We start from the raw sequence: 22,936 nt of genomic DNA on the forward strand, positions 1-22,936 counted from the left end.
GTGAAAATATAACCTCTTTCCACTTTCAGTGGCAGAGGTAATGAGGAAGATCCAAGTACAAACTATTCCCATGATGCTTCACAAGCAGGGTGTTATACGATAGAGTACGCTGCCAGGGATGATTATCCAAATGTACTGTTTTTTAATATTTGCTCGTTAATGTCAACAATCCCATTGTGCCTTTCAAAAAGAGTAGGCCGCTGTGTTGTACCCTGGCCAAATTCCACCTTATTGGCTTCACCCGGAAAGGTAGCTTTGACGCAGAACACAACATGACAAAGGCAACAGCAGGAGAAGGGGAAAACCACATACAAAGCTTTCATCCGCAGCCTTATGGAGTACTGCTCTCCCCTCTGGGCTGGTGCTCCTGCCTCCCAACTTTCTCGGCTTCACGCTATGGAAACCAAGGCATTTCGGGCCATTGGCATCTCCCGCAATGAGGCTGAGTCTTTGGGCCTTTCACTCTCTGACCGCAGGCAGGTCGGTAGTCTTTCTGTCTTGTACCGTCTCCTCTATGGTCTCGCCCCCCCCCCCCTGCTGTGTCTGCGATTTGTCCCCACCATATTTCCACAGGGCGCTCAAGGTCCGCCAACAACCCCGTTCTGATAAAATTACCAAAATCACGAATCACTGCTCACCTTCACGCTTTCATTTCTCTTTTTTCCCGCCTTTGGAATCAACTCCGTTCAATCCCATCCTTCCCTCGAGGCCTTCAAAACAGCTGTTCACCGCTACCTCTTATCATCCCCCATCCAAATCCTCGATCTTTCTTTTCTACCCGTTAATCCGCCCCAAACCCACCTCCTTCAAATTCCCTGCTTTCCTTCCTGAAAGTCCATGTAATGTCCATCTTGTATTCCCCATGTTCCCCACCCCATCCCTCTCCCTTCCACAGATCTCCTAATGTCTCTGTTCCCCACTGTTTTGTCCTACCCACTCCCGCTCCTCTTGTCTCATGCCCCCCTTGTTGTGCGTTGTGTGTTCGCTCTCATACGAGCCTTGAGAAGGTATACAAAAAAACAAAAAAACGCCAACAACAGGGCAAGGGAGAAAGTGGACTGAGATGTACAAACAAGGGATGCAGGTAACGACGTGGGTTGTTACAGATGGGAGAACACAAATGGCGGACAATATGGCTACTTAAGCAAAATTTTGGGAGGGGTGGGGGTGATTTAATGGGTGGAGAAAAGGTCATGATTTTGGGTGGGGGGTGACTTGAAATGGTGGTGAACAGCAGTCTTGAAGACCTGGAGAAAGAATCAGATTGAAGAGAGTATGGAAGATGGTTCCACATGTGAGGAAAAAAACAGGAATCAATGAGTGGAGGTGAGCAGTGATTCTAGATTTAGGGGGTTCCTGGTAAACCGTGTGTGTTCTGCAGATGCCTTTGGGGTCAAAGCAAGGAGAGGGCAGAGGGTGCAAGTCCACAAATGAGTCTGAAGAAGACCGACCACTGATGTGTTGGCAATAGCGAAGTGATAGGCCCATAGATTCAACTTCATGGTGAGATTCCAATGATATTAAAGGCCTTTGTTTCGACAGTGTCAAGCTGAGCAAGATGTGAGGCAGGGGAACCAGCTTAGAGGGGAGACCAATACTCCATCAAGCTGCGGATGAAAGCCTTGTCGGTGGATAGGAGCTCAGATGTGCCAAGGAAGGACTTTGCATGACGGAGGACGCCCAGTTGGCATCTGGCTATGCAGGTCAATTTTGAAATGTGGCTTGTCCAAGAGAGATCATGGTTGAGAGCGAGACCCAATAATTTGGGTGACTAAACCTCTTGGCGAGGGCTTGCTTGCTTGCATGCATAATTTCCATTTTAGCCTGTTTTGAAATGGATTTAGATATTATTTTACTTATTTATTTTTCCCCCTTGCAGTGATCTTCTGCTTCTGAAGGAATTTGTACACAATAGATGATAAAGAAGAAAAACAAAAAAACTGACAGACATCAGTGTACTTGGGCATAAATTTTCAGGAAGTTGATGGACAAAGGGCAAGCATATCATACATGAGATTTGAATCTCGGTTCCCATCCATCATCAGCCACGGCTTCATTTGGGAACATGACGCTTTCTGCTTCTATCTGTGCAGTGCCAAATCACACATCTGGCTTGAAGTTGCAGCCACTCTTGATTTTGGGATTTTGACACATTCAGGTGATTCTTTGTATTCATGACATTCATGTTTGTTTACCTCTTGCATCTCAGCAAACAGGAGACTGAAGATAAACTGAGGAAAGCTATGAATGATTTCATGATGAAGCTCCAAAAGGATATAGACGAAGCTGTAAACACCATGAGCTGTGTCAAGTGTGGTGGCAAACACAAGTAAGAACAATACGTAATGGTAATTGTGTATTTTAAATGTCTCACAATTTGATGATTCTGCAGAAAGAGTGCTGATTTTTAAAAATTAGCATGTTGCAACTTTGGGGTTGTTTGTTTGATATACCTTTTGCTCAGATGTATCTTGGCTTTGACTTGTGGCAATGGACAACAACTTCCAAAGGCAAGGGTTCTGTGAGTTGTTCCGACCCTGTGGTCTGTGGCTGTCGCAGGCGGTACAAAGTGGAGCGAACTGTTTGGGCCGGACGTTACTGCACCCGATGTGATGCCCTGCATGGTGCGGTGGAGGGTGATTTGTGGGCCGAGTCGAGCATGCTGGGCTTCAAAATTACCTTCTACGCATTAATGGATGGTCACATTTATGACGTGACAGGTCAGTTGTGTTAAAACAAAATGTAGTAGTGAAAGCTACCATAAACATTTAGCTTGTGGTATGTGGAAATGTTTTGCAATACATACCATTTTCTTGCATTGTTGTGTGTGTGTGTGTGTGTGTGTGTGTGTGTGTGTGTGTGTGTGTGTGTGTGTGTGTGTGTGTGTGTGTGTGTGTGTGTGTGTGTGTGTGTGTGTGTGTGTGTGTGTGTGTGTGTGTGTGTGTGGGTGTGTGTGTGTGTGTGTGATTTTATTTTTTTTTTAAATGTATACACATAATATGTATGTATTATCTCTGAATAGCATTTGCAAACTTGGTGAAATCAACTGATAATTATCAGATGAAAGAAAGAGAAACAGAGATAATCTGATTATAATCAGATGACTGTAAAGGAATTTTGGAAGGCCTTTTCAATAAAGGCCCAGTCACACCTTGACGTTTTAGCCAGCTTATGCCGATTTTTGGAAAATTTGTGGAAAACGCTGGTACACGTCCAATACGTTATGGGTAAGTTTTGATAACATTGAGAGCACGCTGAAAAACACTGCCATACGTCGAAGTACGCTGGCTTTAAACGTTGTACTTTTCGGTTGTCCTCAAATTTTCCATGCTTGAAATTTTAACACTTATGCCGGCGTATGACTCACACATTCCGCATAACGCTGGCCATAAGTTGTCGGCACGTTACGCGATCGTTGACACACGTCGACACACGTTACTTGTAAGTTACTCATTAGTCGAAACACGTCAAGGTAATGTTTAGCGTACCCGAAACTTATTTCTAACCTATGAGTAACGTGTTGTAGGCACGTTACGCGATCGTTGACACACGTAACTTGTAAGGTACTCATAAGTCGAAACACGTCAAGGTAATGGTTAGCGTCAGTGTTCCAGACTCCCTGGGGTTTTTTTTTCTTCTTCTTCGGTATGATGGTGATGTCTACACTTCGATTTCTAGTGCGGTTATAATTTGATTTCTAGTGCGGTTATAATATAATTAAAAGGCTGCCGCTCAACGATTTAAATCGTAACCACACTAGGAATCGAAGTGTTGACATCACCGTCATACCGAAGAAAAAATAAAAACAGGGAGTCTGGAACGCTGACGCTAACCATTACCTTGAGTGTTTCGACTTATGAGTACCTTACAAGTAACTTTTGTCGACGTGTGCCAACGTTCGCATATCGTGCGTACCACTTATTCCCATCGCATGCGGAACGTGTGTCATACGGCAAGTACGTCGTAAAATGTTTAACACGTTTATAATTACAAGATGTACTCCACTTAATACGACGTATGATAGCGTACTTTAGCGTTTTATTCACGCATACCAAACTTACCCATACCGTATTCGACGTGCGCCAGTGTTTTAGACGCATTTTTCAGAGGTCGGCATACACTGGCAAGATCGCCAAGGTGTGACTGCGATGTTGACACTTCCATTTCTGCGGCGGTTATGATTTGAATCGTTGTGCGGCAGCCTTTTAATAAGCTACGTCACGTCATCGTCGGCGATGCGTGCAGCGCGCTATGCATAAGTTAGACTATCGTTGGGCATAGGTTTGGAAGGCCGACAACAGGCTCAGCATTCGTTGGTATAAGTTAGCTATAACACAACGAAACGTTCTGTGTCCGTTACTAATATGTTATGCATACGACCAACTCGTTATGAATACGTCCGAATCTTTAAAAAAAAAAAAAAAAAAGTTCAACGTAAGCCAGCGTTTTACATACATTTTAATACGTTGCCATTGCTGGCTAAAACGTCAAGGTGTGACTGGGCCTTAAGGGATGCTCTGTGTAATGTTGAGTCTTGGAAGGAAGTCACCCGTTCCTGCATGAATGGAGTTTGGGGGAAACTTTGCCCCCAATTTGTTCACGGCTTCAAGGGTTTCAGCGTGAATAATGATTTGGCAAAAGCATGACTTAACATCAAAATGGCCAAGACTGTCGGCTTTGATGAGGTGGTGGAGGGTGATGTAGAGGAGTTGCTGGACTCGTACCGGGAGGAGCTCTCAAATGAAGACCACCTAATGCTGGAGAAGGAACGTCAGGTGGAGGAGTTGGAGGCAGAAAGTGAAGAGCTTGAGCCACTGCGTACTCACGAGTACGAGGATGGTGGAGGCTTTCCGCCTCATTGATGTGGGTCTCGCCATCTTCGATGACGATGACCCCAACGCAGAACGCAGCTCAAGAGCGGCCCGAAATGTCCAAGCAGACCTCAGCTGCTATAAGTTAATTCAAAAAGAAAAGCAGATGACGGCAGCTCATCCGACTTTGTTTTCCTTTTTTCAAAAAAATGAAGGGAAAGAACATCCAAAAAACGATGCCAGTGAGCCCTCAACATCTAACGGTCAAAAAGCTAAACCGCATCTCATACCCTCTCCAATTCAACATAGTCAACACCACCATCTTCGCCAAGATCATCTGACACAGATGATCCCCCTCCTCTATAACTCATCCACCTCCTTCCCCTCAACACTTCCAGAAACAGAAACAAGGTCAAAAGCACGTTAGCAGCAGCAGCAGCAGCAGCAGCAGCAGCAGGTAACATTACCCCTCTCGAGAGCAGGCTTTAGCTGCTCCTATGGTTGGCAGTGAGTGCCCCTCAAATGAAGAGGACGTGCCCGGGACGCATTTTAGGTATATTTAAGGTCCCACATTTAACACAGAGCAGAGGCTCTTGTGCTCTTAGGTAGAGCCTAAGAATTGCGTTGCTCAGCTGGAAGCAGTGGGGGAAAGAGAGTGGCACTTGTATATGTTGAAGAATTGCGTTGCTCAGCCGGTGTGTCGCCCAGATAGCTCAGATGGCAGAGCACTGGTACGGTTTGCCAGAGGACCTGGGTTGGATTCCTGGTCTGGGCTCGTAATTTTTCCACATATATTTATGATGGTTCTATCCTGCTCATTTCTAGTTTCACTGACATTTATTAGTATATATATATATATATATATATATATATATATATATATATATATATATATATATATATATATATATATATATATATATATATATGAATGGAGTGAATAACCAATTAGCTCTCACCTTATCGATTAAACCCAGGTGGCTATGATTATATAAATTTGCTCCTCCCATGCTCTTCCAGCTGAATAAAGCAACCATGAAAGGCTACGAACTGTAAGCCCTTTGCTGTTTCAAACCCTTCCTCGAGTTCCTCCACAGCTGGAAAGACATTAACAAATAGTACACACATGAGAGCCCCAATACTACACACCCCCTCTGCTGCCAGACCAGTTTCATCGCTTGTTGGTGAATCGGAGACAGCACAGACAGAAACATGCACCACTGAGGCTCCCAAGCATGTACCATGCGTAAATGTCAAAAGTAGTCAACACATAAATGAAAAACAGACTCACTCCCATCTCACATGTGTGAATGGAGGGAGTAACAAATTAGCTCTCACTTAATCAATTAAACCCATCTAGCTCGGATTATATAAATATATCGACTCCTCCCATGCTCCTTGAGCTGAAGAAAACTGCATAAAGCAACCATGAAAGGCTACACAAGGGAATGTAGCTTTCTTCATATGCAGCTTTTTCATTTATATTGATTCGAGCCTAATATTTAACACTGATTTAAAATGAAATTAAAAAAAAAAAAACGCTTATGAACAATTTTTGTTTTACACTCTTGTTCCCAGACCCAGTCACTTGAACTATTGTCAAAATAACTTCATTTCCTGAACTTGGGGATGATCTGAATGATTGCTGTCAATATTTGTCCATAGTGTACTGCATAATGAAAGTAGTCATCTTGCTAATAATGAAACAAACTTCTTTCCAATACACTTTAGTTGGCTATTTATTCGAACAGGTTGGTACGGAGGTGGTGCACTTCTTTAAGGTGCTGTCACACCTTGACGATTTAGCCAGCGTATGCCGATTTATGAAAAATTTGTCTAAAACGCTGGCACACGTCGAATACGTTATGGGTACGTTTTTGTGTACGTTAGGTGCACGCTGAAAAACACTACCATAGGTCGTATTACGCTGGTTTAAAACGTTGTACTTTTTGGTTGTCCAAAAGATTTTGCATGCTTGAAATTTTACGACGTACTCGGCGTTTGGCTCACACGTTCCGCTACGCTGGCTATAAGTTGTAGGCACGTTATGCAATCGTTGACACGTTAATTGTATGTTACTCATAAGTCGAAACACGTAGAGGTAACATTCGCGTACCCGAAACTTATTTCTAACCTATGAGTAACGTTTTGTAAGCACGCTTCACGAACGTTGTTCACATTTCGCAACACGCTACTTGAAAGTTCCTCATACGTCAAAACACATCAAAGTAATGTTTAGGGTACCCATGACTTATTTATAACCTATGAATAACGTGCTTGGGAATTATTACGCTATGCATACGCTAGACTATCGTTGGGGATAGGTTGTGGACGACTAAAACACGATAAACAATCGTTGGTATAACTTATCTATAAGTTATCGAAGCGTTCTGTGTTCATTACAAGTACATTATGCATTTGTCAAAGTTTTTAATACTTTAAAAAGTAAAACAAAGAAATATTTCATCGTGGGAATGAGGAAAAAAAAATTAGTCGAAAAAAACATCGAACAATGGTGCAAAGTAGTCTCCTATTCGTGGACGATAAGAGGATCCATCATCACCCACACCCTCTCCATCACGCTCACATACTACTACAGACATAGACATACTACGACTACCAATGCTACTACTACAACTACTACTACTATTACTACTGTCACGCACACCAACTACTGCTAATAGTATTACTACTACTGATACTACTGGCATTGACATCTACTCAACATGGAGTCTGGAACAATGATGGGTTCCTCTTGTGAGGTCCATTTGTATATACCAATTCCCCTTAACGCTGCCAATACGCCATTACACGGTAGATGTAAGTTCGAAACACGTTCAGTAAGTGCTGTGGTCGTCCGGAAGACGTCAATCTAATTCGTCTACATACAACAATGTGCGTTTTAAGGCCCGGTCACACCTTGACGTTTTAGCCAACGTATGCCGATTTTTGAATTTTTTTTTTCTAAAACGCTGGCACACGTTGAATACGTTATGGGTAAGTTTTGATAACATTGAGAGCACGCTGAAAAACACTGCCATACGTCGTTGTACGTTGGCTTTAAACGTTGTACTTTTTGGTTGTCCTCAATTTTTTTCATGCTTGAAATTTCACGACGTATGCCGGCGTATGACTCACACGTTCCGCTACGCTGGCCACAAGTTGTATGCACGGTCTGCGATCGTTGACAGATGTCAACACATGCTACTTGTAAGTTAATCATAAGTTGAGACACGCCGAGGTAATGTTTAGCGTACCCGAAACTTATTTCTAACCTATGATTAACGTGTTGTTGGCACGTTACGCGATCGTTGCCACACATCGACAGACGTTACTTTTAAGTTACTCATAGGCTGAAAGACGTCGGTATAATGGATCGTCCTTGCGTCCGCGTCCACGGCCACGGCCAGGACACTTATTTGCAGCATTCTTCAAACTTTTCTTCGGCATGACGAGGATGTTCACACTTCGATGTCTAGCTTGGCTATGATTCCAATTGTCCATCGGCAGCGTCTATTTAAAATAGTCGAGTTTGAGCGTTTTAACACGTTCAGAAGAAACGCTTCAAATTTCCAAACCCCAGCGTCAAAAAACAAAAGCGAGTGACAGCAATTTAAATCGTTCATTGTAAACAATGAAAATAGCTGAGTGGTACCGTTTAAAAGTCGTTGAGTGTAAAAAAAAAAATCCAATTGTTGAGCGCAAGCGTCTACTTTCAATAGTGGAGTTGCAGCCATTTAAATCGTTGAGTTTATCATTTAAATCGTTAAATCGTTAAACGCAAGGACGATCCATCATAACCCACACCCTCCCCCTCACACTCACCTACTACTGCCAACATGAACAAACTACTACTAATACTAATAGTAATACTAATACTGATACTGTTACTGCTGACATGGACATCGACTCAAAAAGGACTCGAAAACACTGTTGGGTTCCCCTTTTATGAGCAGCATTTTTATATACCAATTCCCAAAACCGCTGGGAACACGTCTTTATATGGCAGTTGTAAGTTAGAAACACGTTCATTTTTTTTTTTTTGTCGACCGGAAGAGGTCATTGGAATACGTCTACATACGTCGATGTGTGTTGGGACTACGTAAAGAATTGGTTCAAAGCACGTCAAACATAAGTTAGAAATAAGTTTCGCGTAAAAAAGACATTACCGCGACGTGTTTCGACTTATGAGTAGCTTATAAGTAACCTTTGTGGACGTGTGTAAGCGTCCACATATCGTGTGTAAAACTTATCCCCATCGCATGCGGAACGTGTGTCATACGCCGAGTACGTCGTAAAATTTTGAACATGTTTAAAATTTCTTGACGTACTCTACTTACTACGACGTATGATAGCGTACTTTAGCGTTGTACTCACGTATACCAAACTTACTCATACCGTATTTGACGTGCCCCAACGTTTTAGACACATTTTTCTTAGGTCGGCATACGCTGGCAAGATCGCCAAGGTGTGATCGCGATGTTGACACTTCCATTTCTACGGCAGTTATGATTCGAATCGTTGTGCGTCAGCCTTTTAATAGGCTACGTCACGACATCGTCGGCGATGCGTGCAACGCGCTATGCCTAAGTTAGACTATCGTTGGGCATCGGTTGTGTAGGCCGACAACAGGTTCAGCATTCGTTGGTATAAGTTATCTATAACACAACGAAACGTTCTGTGTCCGTTACCAATGCGTTATACATAAGACCAAGTCGCTATGAATACGTCCGAATCTTTAAAAAAAAAACATCGAAAGTTCAACGTAAGCCAGCGTTTTACATACATTTTAATACGTTGCCATCGCTGGCTAAAACGTCAAGGTGTGACCGGGCCTTTAGATACGTTACACATAGGTTCATAGCATGTTACTCAAAGGTTAGAAGCACGTTATACTTAGGTTCAAAGCACGTTACACATAGGTTAAACGCACGTTACTCATAGGTTCAGAGTACGCTAGTCATTGGTTCAAGGCAAGTTACAAATAGGTTCAATGCACGTTACTCATAGGTGTCAAGCACGTTAAACATAGGTTCAGAGCACGCTACTCATAGGTTAAAAGGACGTTACCCATTGGTTGAAAATTAGGTTGCGGATATGTTAAATATTACCTTGACGTGTTTCGACTCATGACCTACAAGTAACGTATGTCCGTCTTGTGTGAACGATCGCGGAGCGTGCCAGGAACATATGACAACGCATGCGGAACGTGTTTGCCATACGCCGAGTACGTCGTAAAGTTTTCAGCATGCTTAAAATTTCATGACGTATTACACGTACCACGTAATATGACAGCATACTTCATTGTTTTCCAGCCGACTCTTAACGTATACACAACTTACCTATACCGTATTTGACGTGCGCCTAGCGTTTTAGACACATTTTTCATAGGAAGGCATACGCTGGCAAAATCGTCAAGGTGTGACTGCGATGTTGACACTTCAAATTCTCAGACGGTTATGATTTAAATCGGCGTCCGGCAGGTTCTTAACAGGCTACGCAACGAGTTCGCCGGCGATACGTTTAGCGCGCTATGCACAAGTTAAACTATCGTTGGGCATAGGTTGTGAACGCCGACAACAGGCTAAGCATTCGTTGGTAAAAGTTATCAATAACACAACGAAACGTTCTGTGCCCGTTACTAATATGTTATGCATACGACCCACACGTTATGAATACGACCAAAACTTAAAAAAAAACATCAAAATTTAAGCCTAAGCCAACGTTTTACATACATTTTTATACGTTGCCATTGCTGGTTAAAACGTCAAGGTGTGACAGGGCCCTTAACGGCTGACCCGTCTAGCCTGCGTTTGATGGGTGACCCGATGATTACCTGTTCAATGGTGCTTCATATGCAAAAGTGTTGCATTGTCATGTGCTGCCCTTCGGATAGACGTTGAGCTCGGTGTCCTTTCTGTGAGCATTATTGACTGGTGGGCCTTTAAGATCCCATGAGTGTGTAGGTGAGTTATCACCGGCACCCTGACACAAATGCCAAATTCCTGACATGGTAATCATGCGTTCAGGCTAGCCTTGTGTTCAAATTTAGGTTCTACAAAATTGTTAAACCTTATGCGGAACCCACAGCAGATTGGCAGGATACATCACATTATTCAGATAGTTGATTAATTATCGATTAACTTTACATGCCACGCTGCGAGAAGGCATATTCGCTATTGTCCAGAAATTAACTTTCATCTTCTCCTTTTGTTTTTTGATCGTTTTCTATTTGTTACAGAACGATTTGCCAACAAGTTTCAAAATTGCAAACATTTTGGTGTTGTATTTTCCAATATAAATGCTAAATAGCTTTTCTTAAATTGATTTTGAGCATTATTTGTTGTTAGCTTTTCTTTGAAGTCATTATATTTTGTTTCAACAACAACAAAAACACAATGTGCAGTTATTCCCTCTTCCCCTCTAATATTCTTTGTGACCCCCCCCCCCTATGCCTTAATCTCTTCATTCCTAGAGTGGGCAGCATGTCAACACATTCCCATACCAGTGGACAGCCACACCGTAAGGTATCACTTGTCAACTTGCTCAAGGCGCTCATCCCGGACTTCACAATCTTCAAGCCCCAACACAGACAACGAATCCCAACAGGAGCTTCAGGAAATCCTGCGTCACCTTTTCCAAGATTCACGGGGGATGGAAAGAGACGCATTTAACTATGGTGATGGATTTTCCGGGTTCCAGCAAACACCACCATTTGGGCAACCAGCTGACTGGCCTCGGCCTCGTTCTGAGGGTAGTTCCATGAATGGGGAAACTGGTTGGAGACGAAGAAAGAGAGGAAAGAAAACGCCCAAACGAAATCGTCTGTGAGGATTGATGAAGCACTTTGTTTGCACCCGCATCTTGTCAATACTGGTCGAAGAGTTGGGAAGTTCAAGCCTGTGGATTGTGACAGGTCTTTATGCTCACTTGTTTTTCATTGTTCCCAATTTTCAAAACCGCTACCTTTTTTGTTGATGTGATTTTGAAGGACTTAAATTTTTTTTTGAGTTTATCTCTTGCCCATAGTGTGATGTTGAAATGCAGGCAGCCTTTGGATTTTTTATATTATTTCATTCTCATGATCTTCTACTAAGGAACCAACCAGAATTGCTTGGAACTCGATTTGGCATTGCAAGCATGTTAACATCTTTTGAGCTGCTCTGGGTTTTTCAGTTTAAGCTGCAGTGATTCCAAAGTTTCTTTTTATGGTTTTTATTTTATTTTATTTTATTTTTTGACCATAGAAAAGATGTAATTCAAGTGATTGTAAATTGATTCTTATTTTTGAACTTCATTTTGCTCGTAATTATCTCGGTTTTGGGGGGTGGGGGTCCTCATTTCCTTGAATTATTTTGAACATTTTGATTTCAATTCAAAATATATATTGTTCATAGGTTCTCTAAGAGATGCCCAATATATTTTCTTGAAAAACTGTTAAATTTAAGGTTGTTGTGTAGCGGGGAGGGGGATAGCATAATTGATGATGATCGGCCTGTTTTAATTGATTTTGATTCAATATAAACCGACAAATACAATTTGTTTTTGGATTGTTTTCCCCCTAATGATAGCAATCCAAGGAATGAGGATCGTTTAATGGCTTGTCTTGAAGTGCCATGTATCCATGTACACATTACGTATGTACAGGGTATATTGGAAAGGTTGGAGAAGTTGTAGAAGTTGGAGTTGTTGGGTGGAAATAGCACAAGTGAATTGAGAGGAGTGGAAGAGAAGGAGATTTCTTGAAAGGGTTGTTGACAATTCTGCCATTTTATGTAAGAATTTTGTACTTGAGTTACCTAAGCCCTTATTGTGAAAATGGAGTCTGGAGCTGCTTGGAATCTGTAGAATCGGTTCTTCTCCTCTTGTTTTTTTTTGTTGTTCATTTTGATGATCGATTGTTTTTCAACAACATATTCATCATATATTTTGGGTTTTATTTGCACATTACAATTTTTAAATGTTTCCTTCTAAAATGTACAGTGAGTTGCTTTTTATTCATTGTGCAATCGTGCTGATTTTTCTCATCTCATTTGTGCTTCTTGAAAGTTGTTGGGGTTTGCCAGAGTGCCTTAAAAGCTCAAAGTTGAAAAGGATGTTCTTTCATTCATATATATATGTATGTATATATGAGTTTGTTTTGTTTCATGCTCAACATTGCTGTATCTAACATTAGAAATTTCGTGTTTGGCTTTCATTGCTGATAAATTTCCAGCGATAAATGGGCTTGTCTTGAATGTCTGCTAAAGTTTATTCCATTTTTAGGGGACTATTCCATTTTGTTTCAAAATGTTGGTTACTTACAACAAAACATGATGTGCACATATTTGTGTAAACTTTTATGTCCTTGAATTGCATATTTCTTTTTGGTTTGATGGTACAAAACACTCAAAAATCCCACACTAGTCAGTCATCCGGAGGTGGCAACGAAGGACTTTGGCACCATCTGAGCCTGTACACCTATAACCTTTTCCAATGCGTTTTTGAGGTTTTTGCATATAATTTCCGACTGCCTGTAAAGGGAGCAAGTGTGTGCACCAATTTTAATTTTCTGAAATAACACGTATTCAGGGAAAACAAAAAACTCAATTTTACGAAAATGGTCACAATTTCATTTATTTATTTTTTCCATCAAAACAAATGGTTTCTTTCTCAATTTGCAGGTATTGTGCCTGGTGACCTGGCTATGGACAGAATTTTGCTTTTCTGCACTGTTTGTCTGACTGCAAGAAATCAGATTAACATCAGGATTTTTAAAATTGAAATTGATTTTGGGGTGGGGGGGCTAGAAAAAGACAATAACGTTGTAGCAAATCAATGAAACCACAACACTATGTCTGTATGTTATTACTTATGCCCACCACTGCTCTTGTGCAGCAAACAAAGGAGAATATTTGGTTAGGTGTCTGAGAAATGATACTAAATCTTCCCCCACCCTCCCCCAAATACAACTCTGATGAAAAATGGCACACATGTTGCAAAACGAATAATAATTATCAGTTTCTTTCAAGCATAAAGATTCTTTTGCTAACTCACTGCAAAAGTACACAAATATTTGTATGAAAATGTGAAATGTTGACCATCAATTAATACGTGTATCGTGCATGCTACCTGGCACAATATGAAGCAACAGTCTGTGAAATGTATTGTAGTCAAATGGTCTAATCTGAGTCACCATCTGGAACGACCTCTTCTGTGGCTGTTGTGAGGACCGTTGGGGTTGAGGTCTGACATTGCACGTATGCACCCCAGTGAGCTTCCCATCTTATTCTTAACACAATTGCACTGCATTGAAGAGCATCTGCTTGTCGTGCACCTTCAGGCAGTGTTTGAGCAATGACTGGCGATGGAAAGACAGGAACCAAATAAAACTGTGATTAATCACAGAAAGAGTGACGACATTTTTTTTTCTTTATTCTTTATAGTAATACACATTTCAGAATGTGTAAAAATATTAGATCCCTACCACAGAAGTTCAGTGTTTGACATAAGACAGTGAAGCATATGCGCACGAGTGTGTGGGCACGCGCACGAGCGCGTGGTGTGTGCGCGCACGCACGAGCGCGTGGTGTGTGTGCGCGCACGCACGAGCGCGTGGTGTGTGCGCGCACGCACGAGCGCGTGGTGTGTGCGCGCACGCACGAGCGCGTGGTGTGTGCGCGCACGCACATGCATTTTTAGGCCATTTATCCCTGCAAGAGTGGGGGCTAGCCTTGCAGGCCCCATTACAATCATGGTTCCCTTTTTGAAGCAATGTTTTATGGCCGGTCAATGAGGCATATGCCTTGTGAATATGTGAAGAATTTGAATGGGTCCTTAGGATGATTTGTGGGCCATTTTGAAGATTGTCAATATATATATATATATATATATATATATATATATATATATATATATATATATATATATATATATATATATATATATATATATATATATATATATATATATATATATATATATATATACTTATATACTTATATACTTTTGTTTTTTAACAAGGCTGCACACACTTTCAATCTTACAACCTTATGGAACACACGACCACATTTCCTTCTGAGCTTTCTTGCCTGGATTCAACTCCTGACCCAGCTATAAATTGTCATCCCGGTGTTTCACAGGCAGGCGATTCATCAAATTGTGTGCAGTCACTCGGATGGATATTAAACTGGGTGCATTAGTTGGTGGATGTTAAAGATCCCGTGGTGTCTTTCGCAGAGAGTAGGCAAGCCATCGCTGGCACAATGAACAAATTACAAATTCCTGCTGAAACCTACAAGGAACACTGCATCAGCGGCACAGCTGAACCCATAGCCAATGATGCTATTCGTGACCATGTACTCCATCCAAAAGAATAAGAACATATGACCGAAAGGCCCCAGATCCCATTGCACAAGGTTGTGGGTATACAGGAAAAAGTAGTAGCGGAAACTTTAACGAAGCCACTTTTCCATTTCTGGCAAATTGACTGCATAATACCAATCAATAGACATTGCTCTTATGCATAGGAATTGTCTCTGGTCTGGGAAGGTTTTTCTGAATTTGGTTCTCTCCAGTTTGAGGGATTTTAAAACCTGTATAATTATTTTCATATTGGTGGTGAGGTAACCATCCATCCTTGTTCTTAGTTTCTTTGTGATTGGCCTTTTCTTAATCTGTGTGTGTTGACTTCTCTCTTTCCATCTTTTATTTTTCTATCACTGTTGAAATATTGATCCTCTTTCTCTTGTATTATTTCAGGTGATGCACTTGCAGTTGTGTATTAGGTGATGTTGTATTGCTTCCTGGCCTGTGAGGCTAGACCCTGCTTTAAGATTATTGAAGTTCCATGTGAACAATTTTGTTGCGAAAAGGAGATTTTAGCCTGAAACAGCCACCTGAGACTGGTTGTTGTTGTGAGTGTTTACAATCCCATGTGACCATAGCACACTGCCTTTTTGTGTGGAGGCATGTGATACCGGCATGTACAGTTATATCTCTTGTATCTTCCCACTTGGCCTCATAATGTTTATATTTGCTCAGCGTGTAAGGTATACGACCAATTATATTTGCTGCTGTTTGAATAAAAATTGAAGACTGTTTGGCTGTTCCCTCATTCTTAAAATTGTATATCGCCTGGCTGGACTTGTATGGTCTTTTATTTTTACATTGTGCAATGAAAGTTGAATTGAAATTTGGGAAGTGACATTATTAGTATCTGATCAATTTAATCGTTTTGGAAGCATTTGCAAACATGTTTTTATTAAATGCTTTCAGTTTGCTGGACTTGGCATTATTTGGATTCATTGGAATTCATTTATTCGCAGTAAAAATTATATTCAACCGGAATACTTTTTCGTGACGTTAAAAATGAATATGATGCCTTGCCTCTGCAAGACAGCTCATGATTTATTTGTGTCAGAACAAGGCTAACCTGCACAGAAGTTCCATATGTACACTACAAAAACTAAAACCGTGATGCACATATCATAACTTTTTATTTTATTTTTTCACGTATGTGGTGTTGTCATGGATGGATATCCTACAAAGGCATACATGTGAGACATTCTCAAGTTGATATCCCTACATTAAGGTCCTTGTGATTTGGGTATGGTTTAAGTATGTTTGACCAGCTGGGAGTGCAATGTTGAGTGCCAGAAGTTGTTCAGTCTTAAAGCTCAGCAGCAAGTTGAGTATTTTTTTGCATTGTGTCAACATGCTGGAGGATTACTGCAGGTGCTACAATAGCTTCAACTGCACGGCAGAGGGCGGTCGTGTTTTTTTGTATCTTCATGAAAAGTTCTCTGATCATTTAGATCAGGGGTTTTCAACGAACCCTTTTGTACTTTCCAAAACCAGGGAACCCCACTTAAAGGGGATTGATGTCTGACCCAGAAAAGTATTCTTGCACCCACTTGGAAAAGTTCGAAACATTAAAGTGTGTGTGTGTGTGTGTGTGTGTGTGTGTGTGTGTGTGTGTGTGTGTGTGTGTGTGTGTGTGTGTGTGTGTGTGTGTGTGTGTGTGTGTGTGTGTGTGTGTGTGTGTGTGTGTGTACGTACATACACGGTATGGGTCGGCCACTTATAATGCTGCTCCAGTTGATGCTTCACTTTAATGTCCTTGATCAAGTTGGGAACAAAGATTCACTCGAAGTTGCAACATTCTGCTTTTAAATTGCTTAAAATGTTGCCATTAACTGTTTTTTGTGCTGATAAAGGTCTTTGCAACAAAGTCCAACAGTCTTTGAATATATTCTTCAATGTCAAATGGAAGCAGGAAGAGAAGCCGCCAATAGTCTACACATCCAGTTTCATCCACAGATAACTTCATCCCCACAACTCTACCACACTAAGCAAAAGCTTAACAACCATCTCTGGTAAGTGTATACTGTACATGTTATTTAAATACTTTCAATTCAAATAACATTTAAATATTTATGTGTATATCTTTTATTATTGAAAATATACCTGAGTTAGGTCCCAAGAAATGTAACTAGCCTTTATACAGTGCCTTCAGAAAGTATTCACACCTCTTGAGTTTTGTCACATTTTGTTGTTGCAGCCTGAACTTAAAATGGATTAAATTTTTAAAAAATTGTCACCAATGTACACAAAATACCACATAATGACAAAACATGTTTTTAGAAATGTTTACAAATTTATTTAATATGAAAAGCTGAAATGTCTTGTCAATACTTTGTAGAAGCACCTTTGGCAGTGATTAAAGCTTCAAGTCTTCTTGGGTATGTCTGTATCAGCTTTGCACATCTGGATTCTCCCATTCTTCCTTGGAGATTTACTTAAGCTCTGCCAAGTTGGATGGGGTGCGTCTGTGAACAGCAATCTTCACGTCTTTCCACAGATTATCAATAGGATTCAAGTTTGGAAGTTTTGCTGGGTCACTCGAGGTCTCTCACATTCTTATTCTTCAGCCATTTCAGTGTTGCTTTGGCTCTATGCTTGGGGTTATTGTGCTGTTGGAACGTAAATATTTGGCTCCATTCATTGATCACTCTATCCTTTCAAGTCTCGTAGTCCATGCCGCTGCTTGATGCATAATGCTGCCATCGCCATGCTTCACAGTAGGGATGGTGTTAGATGGGTGGTGAACTGCGCTCAGTTACCGCCAGACATAGCACTTTGCATTCAGGCCAAATAGTTCAATTTTCGTCTCATCAGACCACAGAATCCTTTCCGTCATCTTCTGAGTCTTTCACGTGCCTTTTTGCAAACTCCAGGTGTGCTGTCATGTGTCTTTTTCTCAGGAGTGATTTTCATCTGGCCACCCTCCCGTAAAACCAAGATTTGTGAAGTGCTGCAGAAACTCTTGTCGTGGCAAGTTCTTCCATCTCAGACAAGGAACTCTGTAGTTCGGTCAGTAGTCATTGGGTTTTTGATCACCTCCCTGACCAAGGGACTTCTTGGTCAGATGGCCAGCTCGAGGAAGATTCTGAGTCATTCCCTATTCTTTCCATTCCTGAATGATGGAGCTCACTGTGCTCTTGGGAACTTTCAACACCCTACAAGTTGTTTTATACCCTTCCCCAGATCTATGCCTCCTCACAATTCTATCTCGGAGTTCTACGGACAGTTTGTTGAACTTCTTGGGAGAGTTTCTGCTCTGACATGCACTGTCATCTGTGGGGCCTTGTATAGAAAGTTGTATCCAATCAATTGAATTGGCCACAGGTGGGCTCCAATCAAGTTGTTGAGACATCTCAAGGATGATCAAAGGAAATTGGATTTACCTGAGCTCAATTTGGAGTCGTAACAAAAGGGTTGAATACTTATTGACGCAAGACGTTTCAGCCTTTCACTTTTATTTAACTTGTAAATATTTCGAGAAACATGTTTTTATTTTGTCATTACGGGGTATTTTGTGTGGATCGGTGACAAAAATTTTCATTTAAATTCAGGCTAACACAAAATGTGACAATAGTTGAGGGATATGTACTTTCTGAAGGTACTGTAAATGGGTTCCAAGAGGAAAAATAGGACCATGCATCCTGTAGCTCACTTGGATCAGGAGCAACAGTCATTCAAACCCCCTTACTTTTTGAAATGACGTGAAAATTTTTTGGTACATTATTGGCAATGAAGGTTGTGGTCGAGTTTCATCAAAATGATGTAGTTTCAGAGAAGAGCAAATGACTATTTTTGGGAGGGGGTGAGGGGTCAACCCCCCCACCCCCCCCCCCCCGAGACCCCATTCATGAGTATAAATTTTGATGTCGCTAAACCATTTTTAGGCTTCAGATATGAAGCTTGCGGCCAAGTTTCATCAAAATTGTGTGTTTGGTTCAAGCGATAATGACAGGTGTTTACTGATTCACTCACGGACATTCCTCGATCGCATAAGCTTTCCGAACTAAAGTCCAGGTGAATTAAAAATAGATTCGCTTTCAGTCACACATTCCAGAACGCATCCCCGACGCTAACTGGTGCTGAAATGGATATCGATGCATAATCAGATGAGATGCAAGCCTTTCGATCAGGACAGGCAGGTGAGCAAAGCAAGATTCTCGGTGGCAAGTGAGGTGATGCCGACGGTGTCGGAGCAGTTGGTACAATGCATCACTGAAAGACATAAGGCAGTCAAACCGTCAAATAATTAGGAAAGAACAGGCTTCAAAACCGTTGACAAAATCAAGCTTCTGGGAAAATTCAAGGTTTGGATTCTTCAGTTAATGTTGATTCTGAAACTACTGTGACCACTGCTGATAAATGAAATCACTTTGACCATAGTTGATCCCTGGAAAGGCAAATCAATTGCTGTGTACCAGAAAATGGCTGGATGTCCCACCTTGTCTCAGCAATGTTTTCCTTTACAGCAAAGAGACAAAATTAAGACTTTCCTTCAAATATTGGTCGAGGAATCTGAAGTTGGGCGTAAAACGGCTCCTCATGTTGAGGAATCCAAAGGAACCTCCAGTGAAATCCAATTTACCAAGTGAGTGTAGAAATGGAAAGTTAATGAAGCTGTCAACAAAGCAGAATCAGCTGTCCAGTTCAAGGTCACAGGTGCGACACAGCAAGGACGTCAGGATTGGGCATGATGAAGTGGAATGGTGATCCACAGCAACTTACAAGGAAAAAAGGGACATGGTGATTACAGAGATCAAACACGAATAAGACTGAATGCAGAAAGCTCAGCAAGGCCAACGGGGACAGTGGAGTACATGGGAGGATGCCCTACAAAGATCATGAATGTGGAATGGCACACAACACTCCTCTGCATTATCTTCATAAAATGCTCTATCGAGGACTAGCTGCCATCTGGAACAAATCTGATGAAATGGGGTAAAACTACAGTGTAAAATACAGTTTGTGTGGAGGGATTGACAGCATGGAATGTATGTGCTATCCTTGTGCAGTTGATCCTTGGCAAATGGCTGATATACCTGGAGGCACAAACAAGCCCTCTAAGAACTGGCAGCTGTTGTGGACAATGCCAGATGTTGAGCTAATAGAAGAAATGCAGTTATAAAACCGTTCACATCCAGTCATGGCCAAAAGTATTGGCACCCTTGCACTTTTTTTCAAATAACTCGATTTTCTCAAAAATAAGTTGAAATTGACAAAAGCATTTGGTCACCACAATTCTATATTTAACTCAACCGCGTGACCTAGGGTCCTCCCGTATATGGGTTAACCAGGTTACCTAATTAATCACGTGATTTAATTACTGGGGAGCACACCCTCTGTATGCCTTGTCCGAACCGGATCACTTTACTGGACCAGATCAGATGCAGCCGAGCGACACTGCCAAGGACGTACTGGCTAAAAGGAACGGATCGTTGGGAATAAAGTACCAGCTAAGCTCGGATTCGGACCATGCTGGATCAATGCAAGAAAAGACAAAAACGAGCTGGGAACATTTCTGATAATTTATTTACAAGCAGGTGAGGAAAAGTATGTGGCACAGGGAATAGTTTATTGCGGTGTGTTGTGCAGAGAAAGAAAGAAATGTGAGAGGTGCGGCAATATACAAGCAACTGACAAAAGCAGACACAGAGCAGACTTAATGTGAAATAATGATAATAATTACCTTCTGCAGTCTTACACATGTGGACAGGCGCCAGGACACACAAACACGCGCACACTCACAGACAGAAAACCTGATGAAGAGGAATTGACGAGAGAAAGGAGAGGAGTTGAGGCTACGGTCCCTTGGTACCTTTACACGCTTGCCCGAACGCGCCACCAACACATTTGGGGGGAATGTTCCATGGTGTGGTACCCCATGACAGGTGGTGCGTCATCTCTTGCTTCGTGGCAACTCGTGCAAAGCGTCGTCCAGAGAATGCGATGCGACCGTCGATGTGAAGGAGGGCTTGAGTTGGGAGGGTGGAGTCAGCGTCGTGTGGGCGGGAAAGAGGAGGCGAAGTCCAGCTTGAGTGGGAGGCGAGGCAGGGCCGAGAGAGATCAAAGGTTCCGCTCAGACCTTTATAGGCCCTGCGGTGCAGGGTAGGGGGCCACCCCAAAGCACTGTATCATCACCCGATAGTTTCTTGCTGTGTAAATTAACATTCACTAAGGCTGGGAATAACACAAATGCTACACTCGTAAATTATTTCTTCTGGAAAATGTTTGATAGTGTTCGTTTGTACATTGGAACACAAGAAGTTGAAGCAGTTGATTATGTCTCTGCTACATCTGAAATGATGAAATTTACACTATATTCATTTAGTGATAGAATGGGAAAGGGAGCTGTCGAAGGTTTTATTCCTGATATGGCAACGGGAACAAACGCAGACCCTTTTAATAGTCAAATAAAGACAATGTATAATGATTATAAAAAGTCGGGAATAGTTTTACCATGGCAGTTCCTCTTAAAGGTATATTTGAATTTTGTGATTATGATAAAGATCTGGATGGACTTAAAATTAGATTTAAACTCCAAAGGAATGATAATTTAAAATAGATTGCTTTTTGGTGCTCAGAATAAATTTGGCCGGGTTGTCAGCGACTAAACCGTCTCCCCCACCAGGTTTTCTGGTGAGGAGGGTGTTTGGATATGGACACCCAGCAGGATTAAAAACAAAACCTGTCAAAGGGCGGAGGAGCTCCTTGTGAGCCAACGGCCATCCATATCTAGTGCCCAACTGTGTCTGCGGACGTCCTCCTGCAGTTGGGTTACTTTTTTATTAAGAGGTTGGTGGCAGGATTTTCACTCTGGCCACCGTAAAACCCTTCATTCCGCAAAACACAAAAACGCAAAAAAATCTGAAAACCCACTCCGTGGGAGTACCTCCTGTGCAGCTTCCCTTCGCAGGGCAGCTCACCGGATGATGGGATTGGGGCAAAGCCTTCGGGACCTCTAATCTTTGATAATAGGAGGGAAACCACGGGGTAACATCCCTGGGTCAGATTGCGGGAGAGTGTGTCGGAGTGGTGCTGAGGTGTCGTCCACCAGACAGCGGTCTCCTTGGTTTAACCTGAGGCGGTCCTTTTGGGTGGGTGCCTGGAATGTCCCATGCCTAAGAGAGGATGATCACCTGTCTCTGTTATCATCTGAGCTCAAGCGTTAGGACATCGGGTTTGCAGCTCTCTCTGAGGATCGGAGACCGGATTGCGGCGAGATAATGGTGGGTGGTTACACCTACTATTGGTCTGGTCGCTCTGATGGTTACCATACCCAAGGAGTTGCTGTAGCTGTGTCCAATAAGCTGACCCCAATGATAATTGAGGTAACACCGGTCAACTAGCGTATTATGAGATTAAGGATTCGTCACTCCTTAGGTGTCATTTCCCTGGTCTCTGTTTATGCATCGACTGAGGCGAGTGATCTCACCGTGAAGAATGCATTCTACGCCACGCTCAAGTCTGTGGTTGATCAGTGCCCCAGACGAGATACACTTTTAGTCTTGGGGGATTTGAATGCATCGACTGGAACTGATAGGAATGGTTATGAGGTGTGTGTTGATCCCCATGGGTCAGGAACTATGAACCAGAATAGCACTAAGTTCCTTGACTTTGCAAGAAGTCATGGACTTAGGGTGGCTGGTTCATGGTTTCAGCGCCCACAAGCTCATCGCTGGACTTGGTATTCCAACGCTGGCGGTGTGGCAAACGAGATTGACCATGTCCTCATTGTCAGTCGTTGGAGGATGATCCAGAACTGCAGGGTCTACCGGAGTGCTCAG

The 22,936-nt window shown here is 42.0% G+C and overlaps 1 protein-coding gene across 2 annotated transcripts in view; it reads left to right on the forward strand.

The window, feature by feature from the left end:
- Window positions 1-15,892, forward strand: part of DNAJC14 (DnaJ heat shock protein family (Hsp40) member C14) — a 71,470-nt gene extending 55,578 nt beyond the window's left edge. For both annotated transcript variants that reach the window (XM_085869296.1, XM_085869295.1), the window contains exons 5-7: window positions 2,210-2,329; window positions 2,560-2,720; window positions 11,287-15,892. In XM_085869296.1, the coding sequence (XP_085725422.1) occupies window positions 2,210-2,329; window positions 2,560-2,720; window positions 11,287-11,642 (637 nt within the window). In that variant the 3' untranslated portion in view covers window positions 11,643-15,892. The remainder of the gene's footprint in view (window positions 1-2,209; window positions 2,330-2,559; window positions 2,721-11,286) is intronic.
- Window positions 15,893-22,936: the final 7,044 nt, after the last annotated feature.

This window comes from Eptatretus burgeri, chromosome 2 (assembly GCF_056783735.1).
Source record: "Eptatretus burgeri isolate ZD-2024b chromosome 2, Ebu_testis_v1, whole genome shotgun sequence".
NCBI classification, from domain to species: Eukaryota; Metazoa; Chordata; class Myxini; order Myxiniformes; family Myxinidae; genus Eptatretus; species Eptatretus burgeri.